Source organism: Eulemur rufifrons, chromosome 7, assembly GCF_041146395.1.
Source record: "Eulemur rufifrons isolate Redbay chromosome 7, OSU_ERuf_1, whole genome shotgun sequence".
NCBI lineage: Eukaryota > Metazoa > Chordata > Mammalia > Primates > Lemuridae > Eulemur > Eulemur rufifrons.
The window spans coordinates 273305767-273332487 of NC_090989.1; the positions used below are offsets into that span (position 1 = coordinate 273305767).

The 26721-nt window shown below is 38.7% G+C and overlaps 2 protein-coding genes across 3 annotated transcripts; one reads left to right on the forward strand and one right to left on the reverse strand.

Annotated features, from left to right (window-relative positions):
* Window positions 1–2363: 2363 nt before the first annotated feature.
* B3GALT9 (beta-1,3-galactosyltransferase 9) lies at window positions 2364–4696 on the forward strand. The gene is made up of 2 exons (XM_069472156.1): window positions 2364–2369; window positions 3593–4696. The coding sequence occupies exons 1-2, from the start codon at window positions 2364–2366 to the stop codon at window positions 4694–4696; spliced, it is 1110 nt and encodes a 369-aa protein (XP_069328257.1).
* A 2509-nt stretch (window positions 4697–7205) lies between these two features.
* PSMD5 (proteasome 26S subunit, non-ATPase 5) lies at window positions 7206–25762 on the reverse strand. 2 transcript variants are annotated; one of them, XM_069474601.1, is made up of 10 exons: window positions 25585–25762; window positions 21510–21654; window positions 20359–20472; window positions 19793–19921; window positions 18130–18239; window positions 16351–16493; window positions 12751–12942; window positions 10352–10461; window positions 9802–9942; window positions 7206–7836 (listed from the first exon to the last, which is right to left on the reverse strand). In XM_069474601.1, exons 1-10 carry the CDS (start codon window positions 25755–25757, stop codon window positions 7579–7581), a joined length of 1515 nt encoding a protein of 504 aa, XP_069330702.1. In that variant the 5' UTR covers window positions 25758–25762; the 3' UTR covers window positions 7206–7578. The 2 variants fall into 2 exon arrangements, with proteins under 2 accessions (XP_069330702.1, XP_069330703.1); XM_069474602.1 differs by lacking the exon at window positions 19793–19921.
* Window positions 25763–26721: the final 959 nt, after the last annotated feature.

A 26721-nucleotide genomic window follows, 5' to 3' on the forward strand; every position in this document is an offset into this window, starting at 1 on the left:
AGGAGGTTGGTGAACGAAAAAAGATAGATGATGCAGACTTGAATCAGCACTTACACCCTCTGGCTGTGTCTGTGGCCTGTTTACTGAACCGCTCAGACTTTATTTTTCTCATCTGTATAACAATTAGAGTACCATCCTCATGTGATGGCTCTGAGGATTAAAGGAGATGAAGCATGCAAAGTTGTTAGCGGCAAGAACTAAAACTGCGCTAAGTCCCACGCATTCTTCTAAACACTTTATATGTATCATCTCACTCAATTCCCACAACAGCCCTATGAGGTAGTTATTATTATTAGCCCTATTTTTAGAGATGAGGAGACTGAGCTCAAAAGAGGTTCAGGTATTTGCCTAAGGGCATGATTAATGGCTGTCATAGGATTTCAACCCAAACTAAGTTCAGAGCACAAGATATCTTTGTCTCTCTGTACTGGTTCATAAACCTCATGTACACACACACACACATTCACATGTATCTTATGCCAGAATTGTCCAATAAGACTTTTCAGTAATAATGGAAATGTTCTCTCTTGGAGCTATCCAATGAGGCAGTCACTAGGCTCTTGTGGCTATTGAACACTTGAAAAGTATCTAATGTAACTGAGGAACTAAAATCTTAATTTTATTTAATTTTAATTTAAACAGCCACATGTGGCTCGTGGCTACCATGTTGAATAGCACAGTCCAATGATAGAGACGTAACACATAGACAACAAGACAGGCACATACACAGTTACTGGTAGAGCACGGCCAAGTTTCCAAGCATCCAGACTCTATCTAGAGTATTTGAAATGTAGGAAATAAAAATTGATTATGTGGGGTAGAAGTCAAGTATGGTGTCCTAAAAGTCTAATCTCAAGAGAGAAAATTTCATTTGTTAGGCAATGAGAAGCCACTGTTGAATTATAAGCCAGAGAGTGACTGAGAACATTATAAGGCATTTAGGAAGACATGGATACACAGATTGGATAACTTCTAATAAAGGGAGGGCAGTACCAGGGTAATCAAGAAAAGCAAGCACCCATATCTCTTTGCAGCAAACAGTCTCAACTCCAGTAGGGTAGGAGCTAGATAAATCAAACTGAAAAGACTAAATGGAGCTTCCCTGGAGATAATACTGTTTGCACCTCTCATAGACAAAGAAACTAAATTGTGTAAATTTAAGGCCAGAGAAGATCCAGGAGCACAATTCATAACTATTAAAGAAATTTTAATTGCAAAATATAAGTGATGTTTAATTAAATACAAGATTTATTTAAGTATTAAATTTAGCATATTTATAATAAAAGTTTTAAAATTTCCTTGCATTTGAATTTTTTGAGGTTAGATTTTCCCACTTTGTAAGAATTTCCAAGATTTCATGATGATTGTTGAGAAAACATAGCCAAATTTAATTGTAAGGAGTTATTCCTAGCCAAATCATCACTAAACTACTGTGAATGGCAGGTAGGAAGATCAACATGTAAAGGAAAAAGATGAAATATAGCCTGGCATGAGAACAGAATACTCACTATAACTACTTATGTGATGGGAACATGAAAATATGTTGACTGTTGTTTCTTTTCTTAAAATAAACTTGCTGGTAGAATGGTGTTTAATAATTCCAACACATACATGCTCCAGGAAAACAGCAAACATCAAATGCTTAGTTTCCTCAATTTAGGCTAAAATGGACTATATGCTGTTTTCCCTTTTGAGATAAACTTGTATGGGGGAGGAGTTTGGATGACTTACGATTGATTTGGTGAAGTTCTTCCATAGCTTTTACCAGGAATTCCAAATCCTTCCCAATGAGACATACATCAGACCTCACCATGTATATTTCCTTGGGAAGAAAAAAACTACACCCACTAGAGATGACAAATATTCCTTGATGTGATGTTTAGAACAGTTTTTGCATATGCATATACCAGGGAGCAGGCATTACGCCAAGAGTTTAGTTTCTTGAGATGCACGCCAAAAACCACTATATATTTCTCCTTGAGTAATGGTGCTGTGAGAGGTGATGTGAGTAACTGTTCTTTGAACTCCCACACATACTTTACCAGGAACTCAGCACAAAGACATGGGGTCAGTTTCATGAGGTACACAAGGTTGGAAGCATTTGAAGAGGTTTGCTTTTTCTATTCTTTGTTCTGGATTCACTCGAGCTGTAACAAGATCAGCACCCACTCTCCTATGCAGTCAGCAGGTATTCTGGGACAAAAGCTCAGGTTGATTGGCAAGAAACCTTATCCTTAAAGTTTGAGGCACAGAGTACTTTACTGCAATTGCTGTTAGACTGGAGTGATCCTGAGATACATTTGGGCACAGCTTGGCATCTGGACTCAGTAACTTCCAAGGCCCTGAAATTGCTCACAGACAACATGCAGGTGGGTTTCTTATAATCTTTGAAGCATTTGATATCTACTAAAATAGACTTTGAGAAAGAAGAAAGTTTCTCCTATGTGTAAATCATTAGCAGTGAGAAAATAGAAAGGAATTTGGATTATAATTGCTGGAGTTTGTTTTGTTGTCTTTTATGATTCAAAGGACATGGATAAGTAAAGATAGGAGTTAGAATTCTCCAGGGGTTAAGAGTGAGCTTTGGAATCTGATAGAGTTCAAATCATGGTTCTACCCCAACTCCTTACCCACTGTATGATCTTGGGCAAATTACTAAACCATTCAGATGCTGAGCTTCATTTTGAAGATAACCTCTCTAAAAGGGATATTACCAGGCTAAATCAGTTAAGACATGTAAAGTGCTTAGCACAGTGCCTGGCACACAGCAAATGCTCAATAAGAGTTAACTATTATTACAAGAGGCCTTGCTGATCAAAGTTCCAATGAATAGGAATTTAGTTCATTTAATATTCCCTACCTCTGTCATATTGCAATTCTGCGTATGCCCATCGAGACAGAAAATTTCCATCTGCTTTAATGAGATGAAGTAAGCTTGGCATAGGTCCATCCTAGATATCTGAAGAGGTGCTTCATATGACAGACATGTCAGATAAATTAAAAGACACTTTCAAAAAAGAGTCTGATTCACTATTGGGTTGAATTTGGAAAGTCATGCTACAAGAATTTAAATGTTTGATAACGGCAGTGTGCATTGGCCAACAAAAGTAACCACTTCATGGAAAAATAGCCCTTGACCTTTGTAATTAGAGAAGAAACTGATCCAAGTGCTTCAGTTCAAGAAAGAACATCATACAGGTTTCCTACAGGCTTTTATCACAATGATAACCACTTATTACATTATATCCATGTGTCTCCATGGTTCTTCTTTGTATCCCCAGTGTCTAATACAATGTCGTGTATATGGTAAGTAGGCTTTAATCCAAACAAGCAAAAAAACAACTGAGTAACATTTTACTCAATGTTCACTTTGAGCCAAACGCTGGAATCAGCAGCTCTTGAGAAGGTAGAGATATGATGCCTGCTGTCCAGGAGACTACAATCTAGTGGAAGAGATAGATAATAAAAATAAATAATAAAGAAACATAGAGTCTACTGCAAAGTGCTGTATGAGGCCCAAATAGGGTTCAGTGGGGAATAAAACAGGAATGGAGATGAAGCTTGAATGAGTATGTGTCTTTTTCTTACTTAGGTAACTTTCTGCAGACTTCGGACTCACCAGTGGTGTTTCATTCTATTTAATGTCATCCTATTTCATGCCTTGCTTTTTGGGGCTGACTTTGTGGAAGAATACTTTCTGCATTCTTTGCCGTATATAGATATGAAAGTTCTTGAAATTAAGGATAAGGCAAGAAAATTGAACGTGGAGCCCCTAAGAAGTAATCTCTCCAAATGTTATGTCCTAAGCCAGCCAGAGGTATGTAAAGGGAAGAACATTTTTTTGCTCTCTCTTATCTTCAGTAGCCCAGGAAATGGAACAAGACGGGACCTCATCAGGAAAACCTGGGGTAATGTGACCAGTGTCCGAGGGCACCCCATTCTCACATTGTTTGCTTTGGGAATGCCTGTTTTGGTACCTACCCAGAAAGAGATAGACAAGGAGTCCCATAAGAATAATGATATCATTGAAGGAATCTTCTTGGACAGTTCTGAGAACCAAACCCTGAAGATCATCGCAATGACACAGTGGGCTGTGACTTTCTGCCCTAATGCCCTGTTCATTCTCAAGGTGGATGAAGAGATGTTTGTCAATCTACCAAGCTTGGTAGACTATCTTCTCAATCTAAAAGAACACCTCGAAGATATCTATGTAGGAAGAGTTATCCATCAGGTTATACCCAACAGAGATCCTCGTAGCCAAGAATTTGTCCCTCTTAGTGAGTACCCAGAAAAATACTACCCAGATTACTGCAGTGGTGAAGCCTTTATAATATCCCAAGATGTGGCTCGGATGATGTATGTGGTTTTCAAAGAAGTACCCATTATGGTGCCTGCTGATGTATTTGTAGGAATTTGTGCTAAGTCCATTGGCCTTATACCTATCCACAGTTCAAGGTTTTCTGGGAAAAGGCACATCAGATACAACAGATGTTGCTATAAGTTCATTTTTACATCCTCAGAAACTACAGATGCTGAAATGCCCCTGGCATGGAAGGAAATTAATGATGGGAAAGAATGTACACTGTTTGAGACTTACTATGGGCTCATTTCCTGCAAACTTCTGACATACATTGACAGCTTTAAACGTTTTGACATGGACACCATAAAAAACAATGCAATGTATTTTGCTGATTAGAATTTCTTTGATTTTCCTTATGAATCTATTATTTTAAAGTTACCTTCTACCGTGTTATAGAAAGCATCCCTCCTTCCCCACGTTTTATGTAGTTTCCCTGAATCTTTAATCATACTTAGCAAAGGTACAAAATGTTCTTAGTGCTCTGATGTGCTCAATCTTATTGAGAACCAATTTTAAGAAATTTAAGTTGGTGTAGCATGATTCTTTTCAAAAGAAAATATTTCTTTCAGAAAAGAGAGAACATTACATTTCATTATAACCATATCTTTAACTGACAAGTAAAAGTTGTGTATATTTATAGCATACAATGTGATGTTTTGATATATGTATACATTCTGGAACGGCTAAATCAAGCTCTTTAACATATGCATGACCTCACATATCTTTGTTTTTTTTATAGTGAGAACTCTTAAAATCTACTCTCCTAGTAATTTTCAAATATATATTGCTACTAACTGCCATGACCATAATGTACTAAAGATCTTCTGACCTTATTCCTCAAGTGTTCCTAAAGTGTTTACTGTTCCTTTTTTCTGCTTAATCTAGTCTGCTGTTAAACCCCTCTATTGAACTTTTCATTTCCATTACACTATTCTTCAGATCTATGATTTTTGTTTGGTACTTTTTTATACTTTGTCTCTTTGCTGAAGTTTTCAGTTTGCTCTTGCATTTCTCTCTTGACCTTGAGCATCTTTATTTCCATTATTTTGAATTGCTGTTGGTTAAAGCACATTATCTCCCATTCACTTGGGTTAGGTTCTATAGAATTATCTTGTTCTTTTATTCAGAATGTATTTTCTTGTTTCTTTATTTCCCTTGATTCTTTCTGCACTTAATTAGATAAGACAATTGCCTTTCCCAGACTTGTCAGGCTGGCCTTGTGTAGGACAGAGATCTCAATTATCTGTCTGCCCAGAGATTTATTTATTTACTTACTTATTTTATGGTTTGTCATCATATTTCTTACTACAATTTATAATACCTTCTTTGACAATAGGTATAGCCCTCGTGGTCTTGGCAAGAGGGCATTCACAAGAACATGCTTTAACTTTTGGTATTATATTTGAATGAGCAATTATAATCAAGATACATAGGAGAGGGCATCCCTCTGAACTCTGATGTTAAATGAATAAAATCAACATCATGAAGTAGAATGCTAGTTCCCAGGAGCTGGGGGGAAGAGGGAATGGGGAATAATTGCTTAATGGGTACAGAGTTTCAGTTTTAAAGGTGAAAAGAATCCTGGAGATGATTGTATAGTATTATGAACATATTTAATACCACTGAAATGTACACTTAAAAATGGTTAAGATGGCAAATTTAATGTTATGTATATTTCAACACATTGAAAAAAATGGATAAAAAAATCAACATCATAAATGAGATTAAAGCAAAAGTCATTTTTAAAGAGATAGAGTATCTCTCAAGGCCATCAAAGACCTGGCCTAATTAGTGATATGAAGAGTAGGGAAAAAGTCAATATTGAAATACAAAAAAAGGAGACTCAGAGTTACTAGAGATGGCAGAGGAAAGATGATCAATCTTGGGATCAGATAATTCCAGTCACTTCAAAATGATTTTGTTACAGAGCAGGGATAGTTTATCAACTTCATCATGGCCTAAAAGAAATATCTCTCAATTCTGAACATGTCACTCTGACAACATGTTCACACAAAAACCTCTGAACTGGTGATCTGGTGTGCAGAGGTGGGTATAGTTTTTGCCAGTGAAAGATCATCCTTTGTAAATTAATGAGATGGCATCCTGGTTTATACATATTGTCCCTCCTGTTCTGACTCTGGTTAACAGGAGTAAGTTTCCCTCTCTCTAATTGACTCAGATTGACTTTATGAGGCCAGGCATGGTGGCTCACATCTGTAGTCCCAGTGCTTCAGGAGGCTGAGGCAGGAGGATTGCTTGAGGCTAGGAGTTTGAGACCAGCCTCGACAACACAGTGAGACCCCATCTCTAAAAATAAAAAAAAAAAAAAACCTACCTGGGTATGGTGGCATACACCTGTAGTCCCAGCTACTTGGGAGGCTGAGGTGGGAGGATTGCTTGAGCCCAGGAGTTCGAGGATGCAGTGAGATATGATTGTACCACTATGCTATAGCCTGGGCAACAGAGCGAGACTCTGTCTCTTAAAAAAAAAAAAGTGACTTTATTGATATGAAAAATTAAACGTAAAAACACACCAATAAATAAAATGACAGCTTAAAAACCTTTCTGGTTAGCATGTTATCACTTTCTCTTCTCCCAAACCACCAAAACAGGGTAAAATTCATTGACAAAGAGAAAATTTAAAAAATGGCATCAAATGAACATTATAAACATTTTTTTAGAGATTTTATGTTTATTTTTCAAAATAATATTAACAACAAAATCAAAAGACCTTATAAAAAAATTTATTCTTAGTATAGAGAACATAATTTTAAGATTCCATACTATTCATTTTTTTAAAGAATATATCCAAGATTTTGAAAGTAGAATCAGAAAGAGAAAAAAGACCAAAAAGAAAAAAAAAGTGGTAAAGAGAATTTGGAAATAATTTGGTTTCACTTTATTTGAAGTAGATTTTTTAAATAAGACTGTATGTCCATAAAATTTTTCTGAGAGAAGAACAAAACTTACATCTTGTTGCAAAGATTAAGACAGTCAAAGGAATCTGAAAAACATTGGTTCTATTATGACCAAGTTTGCCTGCTCTTAACGTATTCCAAACTCCTGGTTCCACTTTGTGTTTCCACGTAGAAATACAACAATGTTGGTGATAAAAGTTATATTAGACACTCCATGATAATTCTGGAGTCAAATGCCTTAGGAAGCGTTCTGGTCAAAAGACCAGATATCTGGTCTTCTATATCACACTCTAGAAGAAATCATTCAGCTCCTTCTACTGCTGTTGTAGAAACAGGTTTCACATAGTATGGACCTTCGCTTAGGTAAGTTCTGAGCCTCAAATAGTTTGGGTTCCCAAAGATTTCTGCAATTGTCTTAGAATTGGCAAGTGCTTTCACCAGTTCATATTTGGCATCCTTTGAAGCTTTGTCATGCTCCACAGACCGGTCCATCACATATTCTACAAAACCTGGACTATTAAACATAAGTTTCTGAGCCCAGGGTTGGTTCGCAATGGCCTGAAATGGAAGGCAGAAAAAACACAATTCTCTGAGTCTAAAGAGGTTAAGTATGTTAGTGGGATGGCACAATACCTGGAAAGAAAGGTGGCAACTGAACCTTTAAAATGTTACACTTTGTCTAAGTTAATTCCCTCCTGAGAATCTAACTCAAGAAAATAAACCTAAATATTAAAAAGCTTTCTATACAAAGATGTTCATCATAGTATGAAAGTTACAATATAAATGTCTAATAATGGGGGAATAGTTAAGTAAATTATGGTATAGAGCCATAAAAAATAAACAAACATTAAGAATAATGTTTACAAAGAATAAAGACATTTGTTATATGAATAAAGCAGATCCAAGTTAAATACAAGGCATGATTATAGCAGTGGAAAAATAAAAACAAATACTAGAGCAGAAAAGACTATCCTCAAGACATTCTCATATATGTGCACAGGGTGATATTTTTAAGAATATTCATTATAGTATCATTTGTGAGATACTATCTAAATCTTTATTTATAGGAGAATGATACATTGTAGCTATCAATGAAACACTGACTTTCTATTGCCTCTTGAACATAGATATATTTTAAAAACATAACATCAAAAAGAAAAAGCAAATTGCAGGATGATATGAAGAGCCCGATACTATTTACAAATTAGAAATTCAGGACTTCGAGCTCCATCCTACAGTTACTGAGTCAGAATCTACATTTTAACAAAATCTCTAAGATTAATGCCTGAGAAACACTGGCCTACCTAGTAGCCATGGGTGAAGGGTGGGTTGAAATAAAAATAGTCATCCCAACCAATAAATAAAAAATTATCTCTGTAACTGCAGCCAGCTAAGCAGAGGATAAGGTAGAAGAACAAAAACAAAGTAAACTAATAATGAAAATACCAAGCAGGAGCCAAATAGCCACCTCACACAATGACTATTTACAAGGCTGAAGCAGTCTAAAAAAAACTATGTTTTTGAAGATGATAGGAATATCTGTATCCTTCAAGACCCAGATCATGTATCACACCCTCAGCAAGCCTTCGCTCTTGTCCCTGCCACTCTCCTTGTTCTCTCCCAGTCTAAGCCAAGTATGCTGCCCAAGATCCCATTATTGATAAGACTACTAAAGTGGTTACTAAATTTCTATGAGCCCAGGCACCATGGTTATGTGCTGGGGCTAGAAAGATAAATCAGATACAGTTCCTACTTTCAACAAACTCTGCTTAATAGGTGAGACAGGTCAATAAATAAACATTTTCAACATAATATAATAAATAAAACACAGAGGTATAATCCTTACCACAGCTGTAATTATGTAAGGAACTGTACAATTATATTCACTGCCTGGCTCCCTCAATAGACAGGAAGCTACATGAAAGGAAGGTTTTTATATATTTTGTTCACTGTTGTATCCCCTGTACTGAGCAGGAAGGGAAACTCAACAAACATTTGCTGAATGAATGAATAAATGCAACATATGAGAGCCAATATTGTTTAACTCAACCATGTCAGTTTGGGCAAAGCATGCAGAAGAGATACCTGAGCTAGTCCTTGAAGAATAAATGAGGCTAAGAAGCAAAGTTAAGGAAGAGCGTTAGATGCAGAGAGCACAGCAGAAGTCCAGAGACATGAAACAAGCAGTTTGGTATCACTGGAGCATTAAGTGCCAGGAGGGCAATGACAGGAATTAAGGCTCAGGAAGACGACCAGGGCTGGGTCAAGAGGGTGGCAGATAAGGAGTCTGGAATTAATTCTGTGATTCCACAGCACCCTGTTCAAACTTCAAACAGCACCTAATCTTTTACTGACACAGTATGTTTACACACTGACTCCCTCATTAGTCTCTGAGGTGACAGAAATTATACTACACACATGTGTATCCCCAGAGCATGGCACAGGGATGGGCTCATTGTAAGTACTCATGTGTTGAACTGGCAGAGGCCTGGAAGGACCTATGGATGAGGACAGAATACCTACTGTGAACACTTTTAAGGCAGCACAGTGCAGTTCAGGGAAGGGTTGATTACTGATGCCACGGAAGAGCTCCAGTGGGTCCTGAGACAAAGAGGAGAACCAGGATTCTGTCATCCTCAGTAGGTCATCAGTCTGCTGCTCAGGCTACAGGAAAGAAAAGAAACATGTTACCACAAGGTTAACTTATCTGGAGAAAAGTACGCACGTGGAAGTCAGGAAACCTGGATTCTGGTGACACTCTGTCAATAATCTGCTGTGTGATCTTCGCTAAGTCTGGAGCACTCTTCCTCCAACCCAGCCCAGACCTTTCCTAGTTTTTTCCAATGAGGTTGATTAAGCAATCTCTAGGATCTCTTCCGTTCTAACACTTTCTGATTCCATTTTAACTTAAAATTGTCACATGTTATTAATGATATATGAAGGTTATCGTCTTTTATTAAAAGAAAGATGACACCTGGTCAATGTTTATATTAACTAGTATTATGTTGACTCATACAGATTTATTCCCCAAAACATACCCCACCATCCTTCATTAATTTACCAATCTACTTACTGGTAAGTACAGAAGAGATGAAACTGCATCTAAACATCTAATTTTTAGCTCTGTCGAAGCATTCTTTGCTTGATGTCCTATTCTCTTGAGCAAGCGTTCAAAGCGAGTTCCTTTGAAGAATAACAATGAGATTTGTGTGTGTGTGGTAAAAAAAAAAAAACATAAAATTTACTATACTAACCATTTATTAAGCATACAGTTCAGTGCATTAAGTACATTCATAGCATTGTGTAACCATCACCACCATCCATCTCCAGAACTTTTTCATCAACCCAAAAAACTCTGTACCCATGAAATAATAACTCCCATTCTTCCCTACTTCCACCCCCTGGGAACCACTATTGTACTTCCTGTCTCTATTAATTTGACCATTCTAGGTATCCCATCTAAGAATCATACAGCATTTGTCCTTATGTGTCTGGCTTATTTCAATTAGCATATGGCCGGCAAGGTTCCTCCATGCTGTAGCAGGTCCCAGAATTTCATTCTTTTTAAAGGCTGAGTAGTATTCCATTATTTGTATATACCACATTTTGTTTATCCATTTGTCTGTCAGTGAACATTGGGTTGCTTCTACCTTTTCTATCTATTGTCAATACTGAAAGCTGCTATGAACATGAGAGTACAACCATCTGTTTAAGTCTCTGCTTTCAGTTTTTTGAGTTATATACCCAGAAGTGGAATTACTGAATCATATGGTCACCCTATGTTTAATTTTTTGAGCAACTGCCATACCGTTTTCCACAGTAGCTGCACCATTTCACATTTCCACCAGAAAGCACAAGGGTTATAATTTCTTTACATCCTAACACTTATTATTTTATGTTGTTTTTAAATATATAGTAACCATTCTAATGGGCGTCAAGTGAAAATGAGATTTTTAAAAGTATACTTTCATACACTGTGATCTCTACCAACCTACATCAACACAAAAATAAGCATGTAGTCAGAGAAGAAGTGACAGGCCTAAAGCACAAAATTATGTGCAATGCAGCATATATAAGGCAAAGTATATAGAACTAGAATCAAAGGACCTGGATTTGAGTAGCAGCTGCCCTGTTTGTATGATATTAGAAAATTTTCTTAATGTCTGAGTTTCATCTACCTTATCTGTAAAATGAGATTGACAATAGTATGTTCTTTGCAGGATTGTAAAAGGATTATATGTCATAGATAAAAGCACTTAGCCAAGTGCATATAACAAGGATATCAGATGTGATACACAACAGCGTATTAATCTTCAACATATACTTCACAAGAGTTTTAAAAATGGTGCTGCATGTTCTTTGTGTGTAGAATTCATTATACTGTTAAGACAGTCACAGATGTGCCATGAAAGTGTCTTTCTTAACATAAAATCTTATTACAAACTTTTGTTTCTTTTCCTTCCTTGACATTACAAATACAAAACAAAATTTCATTAAATATTCACAATCCTGAGAAGTAGTTGTGATGCACTTTTTATAAATGACAAAAATGAGGCCTAGAAAAGTGGAGTAAATGAAGTTCAAAAAGCTAAGTCAGGGCCAGGCATGATGGTGTGCACCCGTAGTTCCAGCTACTCGGGAGGGTGAGGCAGGAGGATTACTTGAGCCCAGGAGTTCAAGGTCAGCCTGGGCAACATAGCAAGACTCTATCTCCAACAAACAAACAAACAAAAAACACTAAAAAAAAAAAAATAATAAAAACAAAAACTAGTGTTAGACCTGAGTCATGAATCCAATCTTTCGGACGCCTATACCATGGGTGCTACTCAAGGAAGACATAAAGGGGAAATAGTGTTTGGTCCAAATTGGTTGGTAGGGCCGGGCGCGGTGGCTCATGCCTGTAATCCTAGCACTCTGGGAGGCCGAGGTGGGCGGATCGTTTGAGCTCAGGAGTTCGAGACCAGCCTGAGCAAGAGCGAGACCCCATCTCTACTAAAAATAGAAAGAAATTATATAGACAGCTAAAAATATATAGAAAAAATTAGCCGGGCATGGTGGCGCATGCCTGTAGTCCCAGCTACTCGGGAGGCTGAGACAGGAGGATCGCTTGAGCTCAGGAGTTTGAGGTTGCTGTGAGCTGGGCTGACGCCACGGCACTCACTCTAGCCTGGGCAACAGAGTGAGACTCTGTCTCAAAAAAAAAAAAAAAAACAAAAAAAAAAAAACAAACAAACAAAAAAAAAAAAACAAATTGGTTGGTAGAACCCTAAACAGTGAAAACTAACAAGAAAAGGTTTCCAGTAGTAATAATTAGAGGACTTTTAGAGATGAGTCCAAGGTCATGGTTAAGAAGATTGCCACCCATAAATTGTTTCCACAATATAGTTAACCCACCAGCAAATGAACTTATATATTGAACCCTTGTCAAAAATTAAGATACCCCTAAATAAAGCCAAGACAAGTCATACCAACCTGTTTTCTGTAAAACCTGTTTCCCTTCAACATTGGATCCTAGGATTCCAACTGTGTCTACTGCTACGCCAATCATGGTGGGGTCCTGACTTTCCATCATTTCAAAGACTTTTTCCACAAAGACCGGGTAACGCTCACAGGTCTGTTGAGGACTATCCATGATAGCCAGGTTTCCAAAAAATTTCACAAAACCTGAAGATATTTACAAAAATATATTTTAGTAGAGGAGCAAGACAGCACAAATTGTGGGCCCTATGTCTTCATAGGAAGAGAAATAAACTGCAGATCAGAAGAAGAAAGGTTAGAATACTGTGTTGCCTGAAAATCAGAGACCATTGGGAGATACTGAAGGACCTGTCATGTGTGGTCCTAAAAGAACAGAAATCCCAGGGTGTCAATGGAGCTGGGTCCAAATATGGAAGTATTGTCATACGCAAGATGGAGAACAAAGAACAAGGACCAATGGACACAAATTCTAGAAAGGCAGGTTTAGAGTCATTATTAGGAAGAAATTTTTAAACAGATATGTTCATCAATAAAATAAGCTAGGCAACCTAAGGAAGGAATAAATCTTCAATTTCTGGAAGTATTCAAGAAAGATGAATCTCAAGCATATCCTAGAATAGAATGGCTGGAGTAGTTCCTATGTTAAAGATTCCAACTCAGAAGTTTGATGAATCTGAAATATACTGTAAATGTCATTAGTAGTATTATTTGTGTTTCTTTTAAGTGACCTTCAAAAGAAAAATACCCTAATGCTCTAAACTGTACTTATGTTTCCAGAAAATCAGCATCAATAGCACATGGCTCCCAGGGCAATAGATTCTACCTCATGAAGGGGCTATGGGTTATCCTCTTTTTTATAAAATTAATCTTTTTTTTTTTTTTTTTTTTTTTTTTTTTTTTTGTTGAGACAGAGTCTCACTTTGTTGCCCAGGCTAGAGTGAGTGCCGTGGCGTCAGCTTAGCTCACAGCAACCTCAGACTCCTCGGCTTAAGCGATCCTACTGCCTCAGCCTCCCGAGTAGCTGGGACTACAGGCATGCGCCACCATGCCCGGCTAATTTTTTCTATATAGATTTTTAGTTGTCCATATAATGTCTTTCTATTTTTAGTAGAGACGGGGTCTCACTCAGGCTGGTCTCGAACTCCTGACCTTGAGCGATCCACCCGCCTCGGCCTCCCAGAGTGCTAGGATTACAGGCGTGAGCCACCGCGCCCGGCCTTAAAATTAATCTTTTAAATCAACAAATTAAAAAATTGCATATATTTACTGTGTATAATGTATGTATACATTGTGGTATGGCTAACTGGAGTAATTAAAATATACATAACTTCACATCTTTTTTGAAGTGAGAACATTTAAAATCTACTCTTAAGAAACTTTCAGGCCGGGCGCGGTGGCTCACGCCTGTAATCCTAGCACTCTGGGAGGCCGAGGTGGGCGGATCGTTTGAGCTCAGGAGTTCGAGACCAGCCTGAGCAAGAGCGAGACCCCACCTCTACTAAAAATAGAAAGAAATTATACGGACAGCTAAAAATATATATAGAAAAAATTAGCCGGGCATGGTGGCGCATGCCTGTAGTCCCAGCTACTCGGGAGGCTGAGGCAGTAGGATCGCTTGAGCCCAGGAGTTTGAGGTTGCTGTGAGCTAGGCTGACGCCACGGCACTCACTCTAGCCTGGGCAACAGAGTGAGACTCTGTCTCAAAAAAAAAAAAAAGAAAAATTGAATAAATAAGAAAAAAAATAATGTAATAAAAGAAACTTTCAAAAATATGATACACTGTTATTAACTATAGTAGCCATGTTATACAATAGATTTTGAACTTAATCTTCCTACCTGAAATTTTGTATCTTTTGACCAACATCTATCCAGTATCCCCCAACCCAGGCCCTGTAACCACCATTCTAATCTCTACTTCTATGAGTTCAGTTTTTTTAGATTCCACATGCAAGATCATGCAGTATTTGTCTTTTTGTGCATGGTTTATTTCATTTAACATAACGTCCTCCAGGTTCACCCATGTTGTTCCAAAGGACAGGATTTCCTTCTTTCGTAAGGCTAAATAGTATTCCGTTGTGAATACCACATTCATCATCCACTGATGGACACTTAGGCTGATTCTGTATCTTGGCTATTGTGAATAATGTTCTAATGAACATAGGAGTACAGATATGTCTTTGACATACTGATTTCATATCTTTTAGATATATACTCAGTAACGGGATTGATGGATCATACAGTAGTTCTATTTTTAATTTTGTGAGGAACCTCCATACGGTTTACCATAATGGCTGTGTACTAATTTATATTCCCACCAACAGTGTGCAAGGGTTCTCTTTTCTCCACATCTTTGTTGATACTTATTTTTTTTGTCTTTTTGATATTAGCTATTCTAATGGGATGGTTTAATTTGTATTTCCCTGATGATTATTGATGCTGAGCATTTTGTCACATATCTGTTGGCTATATGTATGTCTTCTTTCAAGAACAGTCTGTTCAGATCCCTGTGCTTTTTATAATTGGGTTTTCTTGCTACTGAGTTCCTTATATATTTTGGATACTAATCCTTTATCAGATATATAGTTTGCAAATAATTTCTCCCATTCCATAGGCTGTCTTTTCATTCTGCTGATTGTTTTCTTGGCTGTGCAGAAGCTTTTTAGTTCAATGTAATCCCATGCCTATTTTTGCTTTTGTTGCCCGTGCCATGGAGTCAGCCTAGCTCACTGCAACCTCAAATTCCTGGGCTCAAGTGATCTTCCTGCCTCAGCCTCCCAAGTAGCTGGGAGTACAGGTGCACACCATGACGCCTGGCTAATTTTTCTATTTTTAGTAGAGACGGGGTCTTGCTCTTGCTCAGGTTGGTCTCAAACTCCTGAGCTCAAGCAATCCTTCTGCCTCGACCTCCCAGAGTGCTAAGAATACAGGCATGAGCCACCGTACCGGGCCTGTTTTTTAGTTCTAACAGTTTTTTTGGTGGAGTCTTTAGATTTCTATATAAAAGATTATGTCATCTGCAAACAGGGACAAATTCACTTCTTCCTTTTTGATTTGGATGCTTTTTATTTCTTTTGCTTGCCTAATTGCTCTGGTTAGAACTTCTTGTACTTTGTTGAATATAAGTGGTAATTGTGGGCATTCCTTGTCTTGTTACTGATCTTAGAGGAAAAGTTTTCAATTTTATACCATTGAATATGACATTAGCTGTGGGTTTGTCATATTTGGTCTTTACTGTGCTGAGATAAATTCCTTCTATACCTAATTTGTTGAGACTTTTTAATCATAAAAGAATGTTGAATTTTGCCAAATGCTTTTTCTACATCTACTGAGACAATTACATGGTTTTGTCCTTTGTTCTATTAATGAAGTGTATCACATTTATTGATTTGCATAGGTTGAACCATCCTTGCATCCCTGGGAGAAATCCTACTTGATCAGGATAAATGATCCTTTTAATGTGCTGTTGAATTAGTGGCTATGGATCTCTTTTAAAGGGAATTGGCTCAAAGGTAAATAACCCCTGGCCTCCCCTATCAGAGATAACTCAGAAATAAAACATGCATCATCATTTACACAGGCATCAGTGTTTCTTACCTGGCAAATAGAAGCTAGAGAAAGGGTCTGAATCTGCCCCAACAATTATATTAGAAATCTGGTCAATTACTCCTTCTTGAGCAAGGTACTGTCGTCCATGATGAGTATATGCCAGTGATGTCACCATTTCTATACAGGTGGCTCTAAAATGTCAGAAGAACAAAAATAAGATTTTGCATATGATTAGCATAGTTTACAAATTGCTTTCTTATAGGTTGTCTTATTTAATTCTTCCCACAAAATTTGAAAGGTCAATAATCTTGGCTCTACTTTTTGATGAGGACATAAGGGTAGACAGTTGCAGTGACTTATCTGGAATCACATTGTTATTATAGACAGAGGTTAGACATAAATCTTAACCTTCGACTTGAGGCCCACTATTGTTTACACTATAACCCAGCCGCTTCCTAGATTTAAAAAGAATTTTGTTTTATTTTGAAATATCAAACATATGAAAAAGTAAAGAGAATAGTACAATAAGCCCCATGTATCCACAACCCTGATTTTACGGTTATCAAGATTTTGCTTTACTTCTTTCATCTTTTTTTCCCATTTTGTGCTGAACTATTTTACAGCAAATCCTAGTCATCTTGCACACTTCATTTACCCCGGCATACCTCAGTATGCATCTCTAAAAACCATAAATATTTCCTCACATAATTATAATGCCACCATCACATATTAGAAAATAACAATTCTTTGCTATCATCTAATATCTAACATCCATGATCAAATATAATGATTTTAAAAAGTATTTTTACAGTTAATCCTGGAGTATTTTAACTGACCATTTGCAGGTATTTTCCTATATCACAAAATTTGATTTATATCAAATGGCTACAAAGATTTATATCTTATGGCTAAAAAAATTAACAAAATTAATTTTCTCATTAGGTTGAGATACTCAAATGCTTTGAAACAATGTAAACTAGTGTCTAATTTATGCATATGGGTTTAACAAATTCAGCCACATGTAAAGAACATAGGATAATCAGAAAACCATTTAAGAAAAATAAAAACTATATACATAAAAGTAACTATTATAATGCTATTATAACAGCAAAATACTTGAAGCAAGCCAAGTGTTCAAGAGTGAGGAAGTATTAATAAGCTGTGTTATATTAACAAGGAAATATTTGGCAGATATTACAGGGGATTTAGGGAGGTAGGGGAATAAGGGCTGGAAGATATTAGAATTAACATTTCTTTGAGGACTTATGTTGGCCATTGTATTAGTTTCTATGGTCAAATCACTTAATCCTCATAATATCTTCGTTGTAGAGTTGTTATTGTTCCATCTGAGAGATGAGGAAACCGAGGTATAGAAAGATTACAATAATTTTTTCAAGGTCAAACAGCTAACAAGTAACAGAGAGGTATGTAAGCCCAAATCTTCCTCGTTTGTAAAAGCCCAAGTTTTTTTCTATCATGCTATAGTGCTGCTATTTAACAATGCCAAAAAATGCATATGACAAAATGTTAAGTAATATAAAATGGCAGCTACTATGTGACTGCAACATTTTAAGAGCACACATGTCTAGGGACAGGGAACACAGTCACTTGAAAGTAGCGAATTGTGGGGCTTTCCCAAGTTCCAATATGTCGTCATGATGTAACTTGAGCAACTTTCTAAAGGTCCCTCCTTCGGGACACACATCAGTCATGAGATTACAACCTGGGCACAGGCTCTAACAGGGAAAACCATGGAAAGTCCCAAGGTTGCTTCCTGTCCCTCCAAAAGAGGACATTTTGCTTTAAGAACTCTCTAAGTCAACACACCTGACTAGCACATCCTCACCAGTCAGTTCTCTCAGGAGCTGGGTTACCAATCCACTTGTGGTACAGTAGTTTAAAGATTCTGGTGACACAGAAGAAATCTCTACAATTAGCTGAAGGAAAAGAACAGAAAAAGAAAAAAGGTAAAACAGCTCCAAATCTGATAGATCTCATTTTAAGTTAAATGCACGACTAGGTATTAATACTTTCTATAATTGAATTTTTATAATAAAAATCTGTTATTTGTCTCTTCGGGTACAAACACTTCACTGAACACATAAGAAATTACTTTGGCACAGAAATGTTGCAGTATATCTGGGTTTATCAGCACTTTTCCCCCCAAGAAATCATCAATCAGAGTACAAAAGACTGAATCAGCAACAACAAACCGATTTTAAAAACCATTCATACATTCATGCATTGTTAGTCACTCACTCACTCACTCACTCAGCAAGTACATCCTGAGGGCTTACTGAGAGATATAGGAAGACACTAAAGAGTTTTAAGCAAAAAAGTGACAGAATCAGATTTGGATTTTTAAAAGATCATTCTGACTGCATGTGAAGACAGACTAAAGATCTATCTTAGTGGATAAGGGGAGACCAGTTTGGATGCAAATACAACAGTCCAGGTGAGTAACACCTGTAGGTTAGTCTAGGGTGGTGGTAGCTATAACAATGAAGAGAGATGCATGGGTTTAAGTAAAATCGTGCTGACTGAATGGATATGTGGCAGAAAAAAACAAAGCCTCCGAAAGAATGAGGACAAGGTCTAATATCCAACTATGTATACTGTAAGAAAGGGCCAGTTTGTTGCTGTTATTTTTTATTGGAGGCAGGGGGTGAATGGGGAAGATCAGGAACTTGGTTTAAACATGTGTGTGGGGCCCAGAATATGTCCGAGAAGGTGAGAGTGAGTAAGCAGTTGGATATAAAGGTCTGACCTCAGAGGAAAGGTCTCAGTTGGAAATTTGCATTTTAGAGTCCTCAGCACAGGTGGGAACTGAAATCCTAAGATGAATAAAGTTGCCTAAGAATGAGTATAGAGTACAGTGAAAGCAGGGCTTGGAACTTCGCTTCATGAACTCCAACAATTAAAGGTTCAATAGAGGATAATGAGCCAGGAGACCGAGAAGAAACAGAAGCAGAAGGAAGACCAGGGTAGTGTGGTATTAAGACACGCAAAGTAAGAAAGTGTTCTAAAGGGGGAATTAGAATGCAGAGAGTTCCAGTTTGAATAGGCAGCCTACTAAGTGTGCAGACTTGGGTCAATTGCTCCATCAATAGTGATGTTAATGATTATAACATAAAGTTTACTGTGAGAATTAAAGACAATATATGTGAGGAATTTAGAATAGTGCTTAGTACAAAGCAGGTACAAACGAGAGCCATTTCTTCTTTTTACTACTACTGCTACTAATCTTTTCAAAGTCTGGTTTCAATGTTATCTCCTCTGTTGTAACACTTATAGTGTGCTGTGAATATTTTTATATGACTGTCTCACACACTAGGCCGGGAATGCATCCTTATATTCCCAGTACCTAGTATAGGGCCTAACACAGATCATATACTCAATGAATGCTCGTTAAATGAGCCGTCTTGCCTGCCAATATAAGCCTTACTGCACTCTGCTTTGTAAGCAACAGAAAGTACGCTTTTAGTCTTACCTCATATACCCTGTATCGAACAATATCATTTGTTTTCATTACACTTTTCAAATCATCCAGCAGATTGCTTTCAAATAAAGCCTCCAATCCAGCCTGGGTTAGTGATATTCTTGACAGGGATTTGATGGCCTTATAAGGAAAGAAAATACCTCCTAAGTCACAAAAATACAGAACATTAATATCTACTTCATTAAGATTGATATGAAAATTCGTGCACGGAATGCACCTTGCCCAATGAGCATTCAGTATGTTTTAGCTATTATTTATAATTGGACAAGATACAGGTATTCCTGACAGAATATAGATTATGCAAGTTTTGACTCTTATCAAGCAACCCAATGTAAGCCCTATCATGGATACTATAGATATGTTATGTCCTAGAGAATAGAAGGGGTTTATTAGAATTTGACAACGATTTATTTATTTGCTACCATATACATGAGGTTGCAAATTCAGTTACACAAACCATTCATTCTAAACCCTCACCTCAATTCAGAAGGCCTTTCTATGTCTTTTAGGACACTGAGGTCTCTGCATATTCAAGTTGATGATTCTAGCAGACTTACCGCTTTAGCTACTGATAGATTCTCTCCACCAATGCAATAAACAACTTGCTTTAGTAACTCAACATTATTTAGAATCTCAGTAACTGCATCAGAATTTTCAACAATTCTTCCAACCTGAAAGAAAAAAAATCAATCAGAAACATTCTTCCAAAGTAGGGCAACATGTGAACATATGATAGTCAGATTTCCTTAGTGTCCAGTTCTTTTAGGAGTTAGTGATTACAGCTGTAAGACAAGTCATTAAAAATTCAAAATGACCCAAATTTACTAAGCCAAACAAACACACATATGGTGTAGTTACATTCTTAAAAGGAAACAAAAAAAAAAAAAAAAAAAATAGTGGGTAAAGAGGTGAGATAGCTCACTGAGTAAAAACAATACAAACCCTAGTTTTGTCTATTTCTAGTTGCACTGACCTTGGGCAAATTAAGTAACTTCACTGAGGCTAATTCCTTATCTGTAAAATCAGAATACAATACTTAATTCGACCATGGCTATGAAGATTAAATGAGACTGAATAGGTAAGGCACGTAGTACAGCGTCCGACACATAAATGGTCAATGAATAAATCAATACTTTCCACCTTTTTATTGAATAAACACTTTAGAGGAGAAAAGGAAAAGCAGTAGTTCAGTATCTACTGGGCAACTAACTGCTTAGCACCTAACATTTTAACAAGATAATCCTTACCAGCAGTTATTCACTCAAATAGTAGGATGTTTCTGGTTACCAGGTTGATAAGAATTACTGTCTTAACTGTTGGTTTAGTGACCTTTAGCACTTTATGACCAAAAGCACTTAGTTCATGCCACTGTAAGAGGACCTAACACAGCAGAGTAGCTGTTTGAACATATAGGAATCTTTTTCTCTAGACTAGTTGCTCCTTGAAGGAAAGAAAATGTTCTGTTTATCTTGGCAACTCCAACAGCATATGGCAGCATACCTGGCATGTAAAAGGAACTCAGATGGTACTTAATGGAACTTCTTACTTCAGCTGGTATCTCCCAGATTATAGTCAGCTATGCATACAGGGACAGAGAGAGAGACTGTGTTCTCTTCATCTCTCTGTCTTTGACACCCAGCACAGAACCTGGCCCTGAGCAGGTGATCAATGTTGATTCCTTCTTATATGTACTAGTAAAATTTCATACCTGGGAAAGAGTGAGGATCTTCACAGAATCATCGGGGTGAGTTAACCCCCTCTGCAGGTCAACCTTGAGGTTCCGGGCCACATGAATTGGTTCCATAGCTTGGAGCAGTCTTTCCAGAATGGATACACACAAAGTAGTCTTTTCCCTAAAGGAGACACCATAGATCTCATTAGTTCATGCCCCGCCAGATAGGAAGTAACAACCTAATAATATCTGAAGCTTAGTTCAATGAGGATCTCCTCCATACAGACTTCTTTTAAAAACAGTAGCTTTTACTCACTTATTAAACATTTGCTAAGTACCTATTACATGCCACACCTATGCTGGGGCTACAAAGAAGAATAAGATACATTCTCTAGCCTCAAGGAGCTCAGTCTAATGAAAAATACAGAAAAGTAAAAAAGTAACTGTAATCCAGGTAGATAAATGCTATGGGCTAGGGCTAGAAGCCATGGGAGCTTAAAAAAGAAGATAAGGGGGTGGGCACAGTGGCTCATATCTATAATCGTAGCACTTTGGAAGGTGGAGGCGAGAGGATAGTTGAGGTCAGGAGTTCGAGACCAGCCTGACCAAGAGTGAGACCCCCATCTCTACAAAACATAGGAAAAATTACATGGGTGTCGTGGCACACGCTTGTAGTCCCAGCTACTCAGGAGGCTGAGGCAGGAGGATCGCTTGAGCCCAGGAGTTTGAGGTTTCAGTGAGCTATCATGACACCACTGCACTCTAGCCTGGGCGACAGAGTAAGACTCTATCTCGAAAGAAAGAAAGAAAGAAAGAACGAAAGAACGAACGAACGAACAGGGAACAAAAAGAACACAAGGTACGGGGAAGGATTCCCAGAAGGGTAACATCTAAGCTAAATTTTAAGAAAAAGTACCAGTTATCTAGAAGAAAGGTGTTCCAGGTAAAGGGAGTAGAAGCAGATGAAAAGGCACAGAGGAATGAGACACAGTACTATACTTTCAAGGAACCCACATGACCGGGGTCAGAATGACGGAGATGGGGGGAGAAGGTAAAAGAGTGAGATGAATGGCAAGAAATGAAACTGGAAAGATACACAGAAGGCAGATTCTGACAAGTCTTTTATGTCATGCTTGCAATTTAGACTTTTTTCCCCAGAAAACGAATGGCAAACCATGAAGTGGTTTTAAACAGAGAAGTAAAATGATGAGATACGACTTATAGAAATCACTCTGCATAAATGTCAGAGAAAGAATTTTCAATTATAAGACAGTTAATGGTGAGAGTTGAGAAGCAGAGGAGTAGCAAAGGGGATGGGAAGAAGAAGGAAAAGATTCAAAAGCTATTAAAGAGAACCTGATGACTACTAGTTGTAGATACAGGTGTTTCAAGAACCATTTCGAAACCCTTCTGATGCTTGTTGAAGTGGGAATAAAAAAAAACAAACATTTCCTTAAAAAAAAAAAGAATAATTTCCTTGTCTCTTAACAGACAGTACAAACAAATGCGCTAATATACTGCTAATAGGAGTATACAACTAAACTGGTACAATCTTTCTAGAAGGTGATTAATCAATACAAATCAAAGGCCTTAAAATTGAACATATCCTTTTATCTTAGGGATTCCACATTGCATAACTGAGCCAAAGAGAATATTAAGAATATTTTTCCACCCAAGATAATGGAAAACATGTTTATACAAAAATTTGTACACTAATACTCACAGCAGTGGAAAAAACCCAAATGTCCAACTCATGAATGGATAAATATATGTGATATACCCACACCACGGCATACCATGCAGCCATAAAAAGGAATGAAGTACTGATACACACCACGACATGAACAAATCTTAAAAATACTATGCTGAGTGAAAGAAGCCAGACACAAAAGGCTTCCTTTACAATGATTCTATTTATATGGAATGTCCAGAATAGACACCCATGGAGACAGAAAGTGCCCCTGCCTTCACAGAATTTACAAACTAGAAATAAACACACAGAGAGCTATAATGGAAGACAACAGTGCCAAGTATCATCAACAGAAATAATGATAATGTTCTTTAGGAGATCTGAGGAGTAGTACTTTCAACTGGAATAATCGAAAAAACTTTTTGGAGGGTATGGCACATTAGCCGGGCCTAAAAGGATGGATAGAATACAGATAGATGGGAGGGCACTTCAGTTAGAAGGACCGGTATGAATAAAGTTAGGAAAGTGCAAGTCATGCTTAAGGCAAAGTAAGTGATGTCACATGGTAGCTGGAGCAGATGCAAAGAAGTAGAGTGGAGGAAAAAGATAAGGCTGGAAAAGTAGGATGGAATGTACTGTAAAGGGTCCAAATGCCAGACTAAAAAGTCATAATTTTACACCACAGGTAATGGGAAACCATGGAAAAGACGTGTGCCACCTGACCTGAGAAGTTTGTGGTTGCAGGGTGGGAAAGACTCACTCGAAAAGGACCCTAAGAGGTAATGAGAAGTCAGACTAATATCATGCAACTAGCAAGAGGGAAAGAACGAGGGCCTGAATAAAAAGGGGGCAATTAAGAGATCTCACAGGCAGGTCTGAATAATGTTAACTAATGGATTTAATGAATGCAGAACACTTATGACAAAGGATGTACTCATAGAAGGTCAGACCCAAGAAAGCCCTTCGAAATCATCCAGTGTTTCATTATTTTTTCAAGTAATAAGGTCATTTTAAAATTTCTGGATCAGAAGAAACATTCCAAAATTCTTTTAAATGATCAAATTATCAAACACAAAGTATTTTTAATCAAACACTAAGGATGTGTAAAAAAAATCAAAGGTAAAAGTTACTGTCCTACCAGTTTAAGGCCCACTTCCATATTAATAGTTTCTGGTGTATCTTTGTAGGTACTCCCAATGTTACACATGCCTGTGTGTGTTTGTGTGAAGGTGGAGGATTATAATCCTTTTTAAAATTCCAAGATAAAATTATAGAGTCATAAACTTCTGCAATTTTCTTTTTTCATTCAACATATATTAGAGATTTCTCCACGTCAACATATATAGATCTACCTCAGTATCTTAAATAACTGCATCATGTTACATAGCAATATCTCATAATTTATTTAGAATCTCCTGTTAACGGATATTTAGATTGTTTCTAGTGTTTTGGTGTCACACACCATCTGTTACGAATATTCCTGTATAAACTGTTGTAGGGTCCCCCAGTCCCCTTCCTCTTTCATTGTGTCCTGAATGAAAATTACAGAGTGCCTCGACTACTGTGGACACAGCCAGCTGCAGGTTTTCCCAGCAAGCTTGAGCCCAAACCTGGGCCTTGAACATTCCTAGGCACTGATAAAGGTATCTGGGTTGTTGCTCAAAACACTGAAAGAAACTGGCCCCAGCCCTGAGCCAAATGCCTTGAAAACCACATAAACTCCATATTCCCCCTCGCTGCGGACATACCCAGGGCGGAACATCACTTTTCTCTCGCTGTCCCGAGGGCTGCTGCAGCCCTCTGTAAGTAAGCTCCCTTAGTAAATGCTTTGGACTGATCACCCTGGCGTTCAGTGCTTTTTGCTTTAGAACCTCAACCAGCCACATCAAGGGAAGGTCTGGAGCACTCCCTTGTGGGAACGCCCCTGCCGCCGCTTTTGGGGCGATTCCAGCCGCAGGTTCCAAATGACAAAACTGTACATTTTGTGCGACTCTACCTGTACTAAATCCCTGTAACAAGAATGACTGGATCAAAAGGTATGTGAACTTAAAATGTTGATGGTTCTTGCCACATTATCAGGGTGGGATCCCTTTGGAAGAGAAAAACAGTCAAGAACTTGTACGCAAGGATGTGGAGTCTTTCTTGTAAGTGGACAACCTTGCTATCCTCCTCCAATTCATAGTTCAAGGAAAAGGCAGTAAGGCCAGGCGACGACAGAAAACTGACCCAGGGGCACCCTCACAGGCTCGGCTTGAAACCCGTCTCTGGTCTCTCAGGCCAGGATCCTTCGCTCCCTGCAATTTCGGCTATTTTCCATCTTCCCTGTGGCTGAGGAAAGCACTGCCCTCGCGCCCAACCACCCGCCTGTCACACACACAGGGGTGCCCCGCTGTCCCCGCTCAAGCTCCAGGGTCCTCTCACCGGTGGTTCTCGTTGAGCAGGGAGAAAAGCGGACCAAGGTGCAGCTCCGCCGCTTGCTCGCGAAGCTCGCTGAGCGGCACCGACTGCAGCACTGAGTGAAGCGCACGCAGCTCCTCCAGGGGCGCGTCCAGCCTCGCCACCTCCCTCAGCAGCGCCAGAGCCTGGGCCGCCATCTTGCCCGCCCCCCACCCTCGCAAGGGCTGACCCGCCGGCCCAGTTCTTGGGGCGCCTCTTCGAGCCTCGCGAGATCTACTGATCACAGCCTCTCTGACCCCGAGATTGCTACGGAGCTGCAAGCCTCGCGAGAAAGGCCCGTTTAGGGCCGAGACAACGGTAGCCAGTGGCTGAAGGGTCCTCGGTGTGGCGTCATCTGGGGCGCCGCACAGTTGGTCGCGCGGTGTGGTTTTCCAGGCGGCTTACGTGTTTACCCTGGAGGTCGAAGCCTTGCCAAATTCCCGGCAAGCGGAGCGGCGAGGGTGAGGACCTGCCGGAAGTCAACGGCCTCGCGGGCGGCCTCCCAGCTCCAAAACCAAGCTCTCGGCTGCGGCGACAACGGCAGTTGCGGAGGCTGCCTTGGCTAGGGCAGCAACTTAGACCACCCTAGGCGGAGCGGAGGCCTTGGGAGAATCTTGATCCCGGGCCAGAGACGTATCAAGAAGAGGCAGAGGGTCATGCCTCTGCAAGACAAGATGAGTATTCTCGAGAAGCTGGACGAAGGCGTGAGTCAGGGGCAAGTGTCCTGCCTTTTTGGCGTTAATCTGGCGACCGTGCGCACCATTAAGAAAAACGAGAGGGCCATCGGGCCAGCGTGGAGAGAATGTCACCCATTTGCTCCAAGCTGCTGTGCATTCCTTGTGATGTAAACATCGAGAAGATGGAGACTCCGTTAATTTTTTGGGCGGACCATCAGACCATGGGGGGTGGGGTGGGGAGGCCGGCATCTGACCTCAAAGGCTATTTACAGCTAGGCCAAACATCTATAAGGAAGTGGTGGAAATCTCTGGGGTGGGCAAGTCAGATGAGTTACATGCGAGCAAGGAATGGCTTGAGAACTTTAAACATCGCTACTGTCTGTGAAGGATGAGGTTGATGAGGTAGGAAGGACAGTTAAATGTTGAGTTGGCATCCCAGTATTCC

Coding starts and splice junctions, on each gene's coding strand:
- PSMD5 (XM_069474601.1), bottom strand. CDS start 25,757: ATGGCGGCCCAGGCTCTGGCGCTGCTGAGGGAGGTGGCGAGGCTGGAC. Junction 18,240..19,792: donor TTCGATACAGGGTATATGAG/GTAAGACTAAAA, acceptor CTTTTCCTTCAG/CTAATTGTAGAGATTTCTTC. Junction 9,943..10,351: donor CATCTCTTCTGTACTTACCA/GTAAGTAGATTG, acceptor TCTTTCCTGTAG/CCTGAGCAGCAGACTGATGA.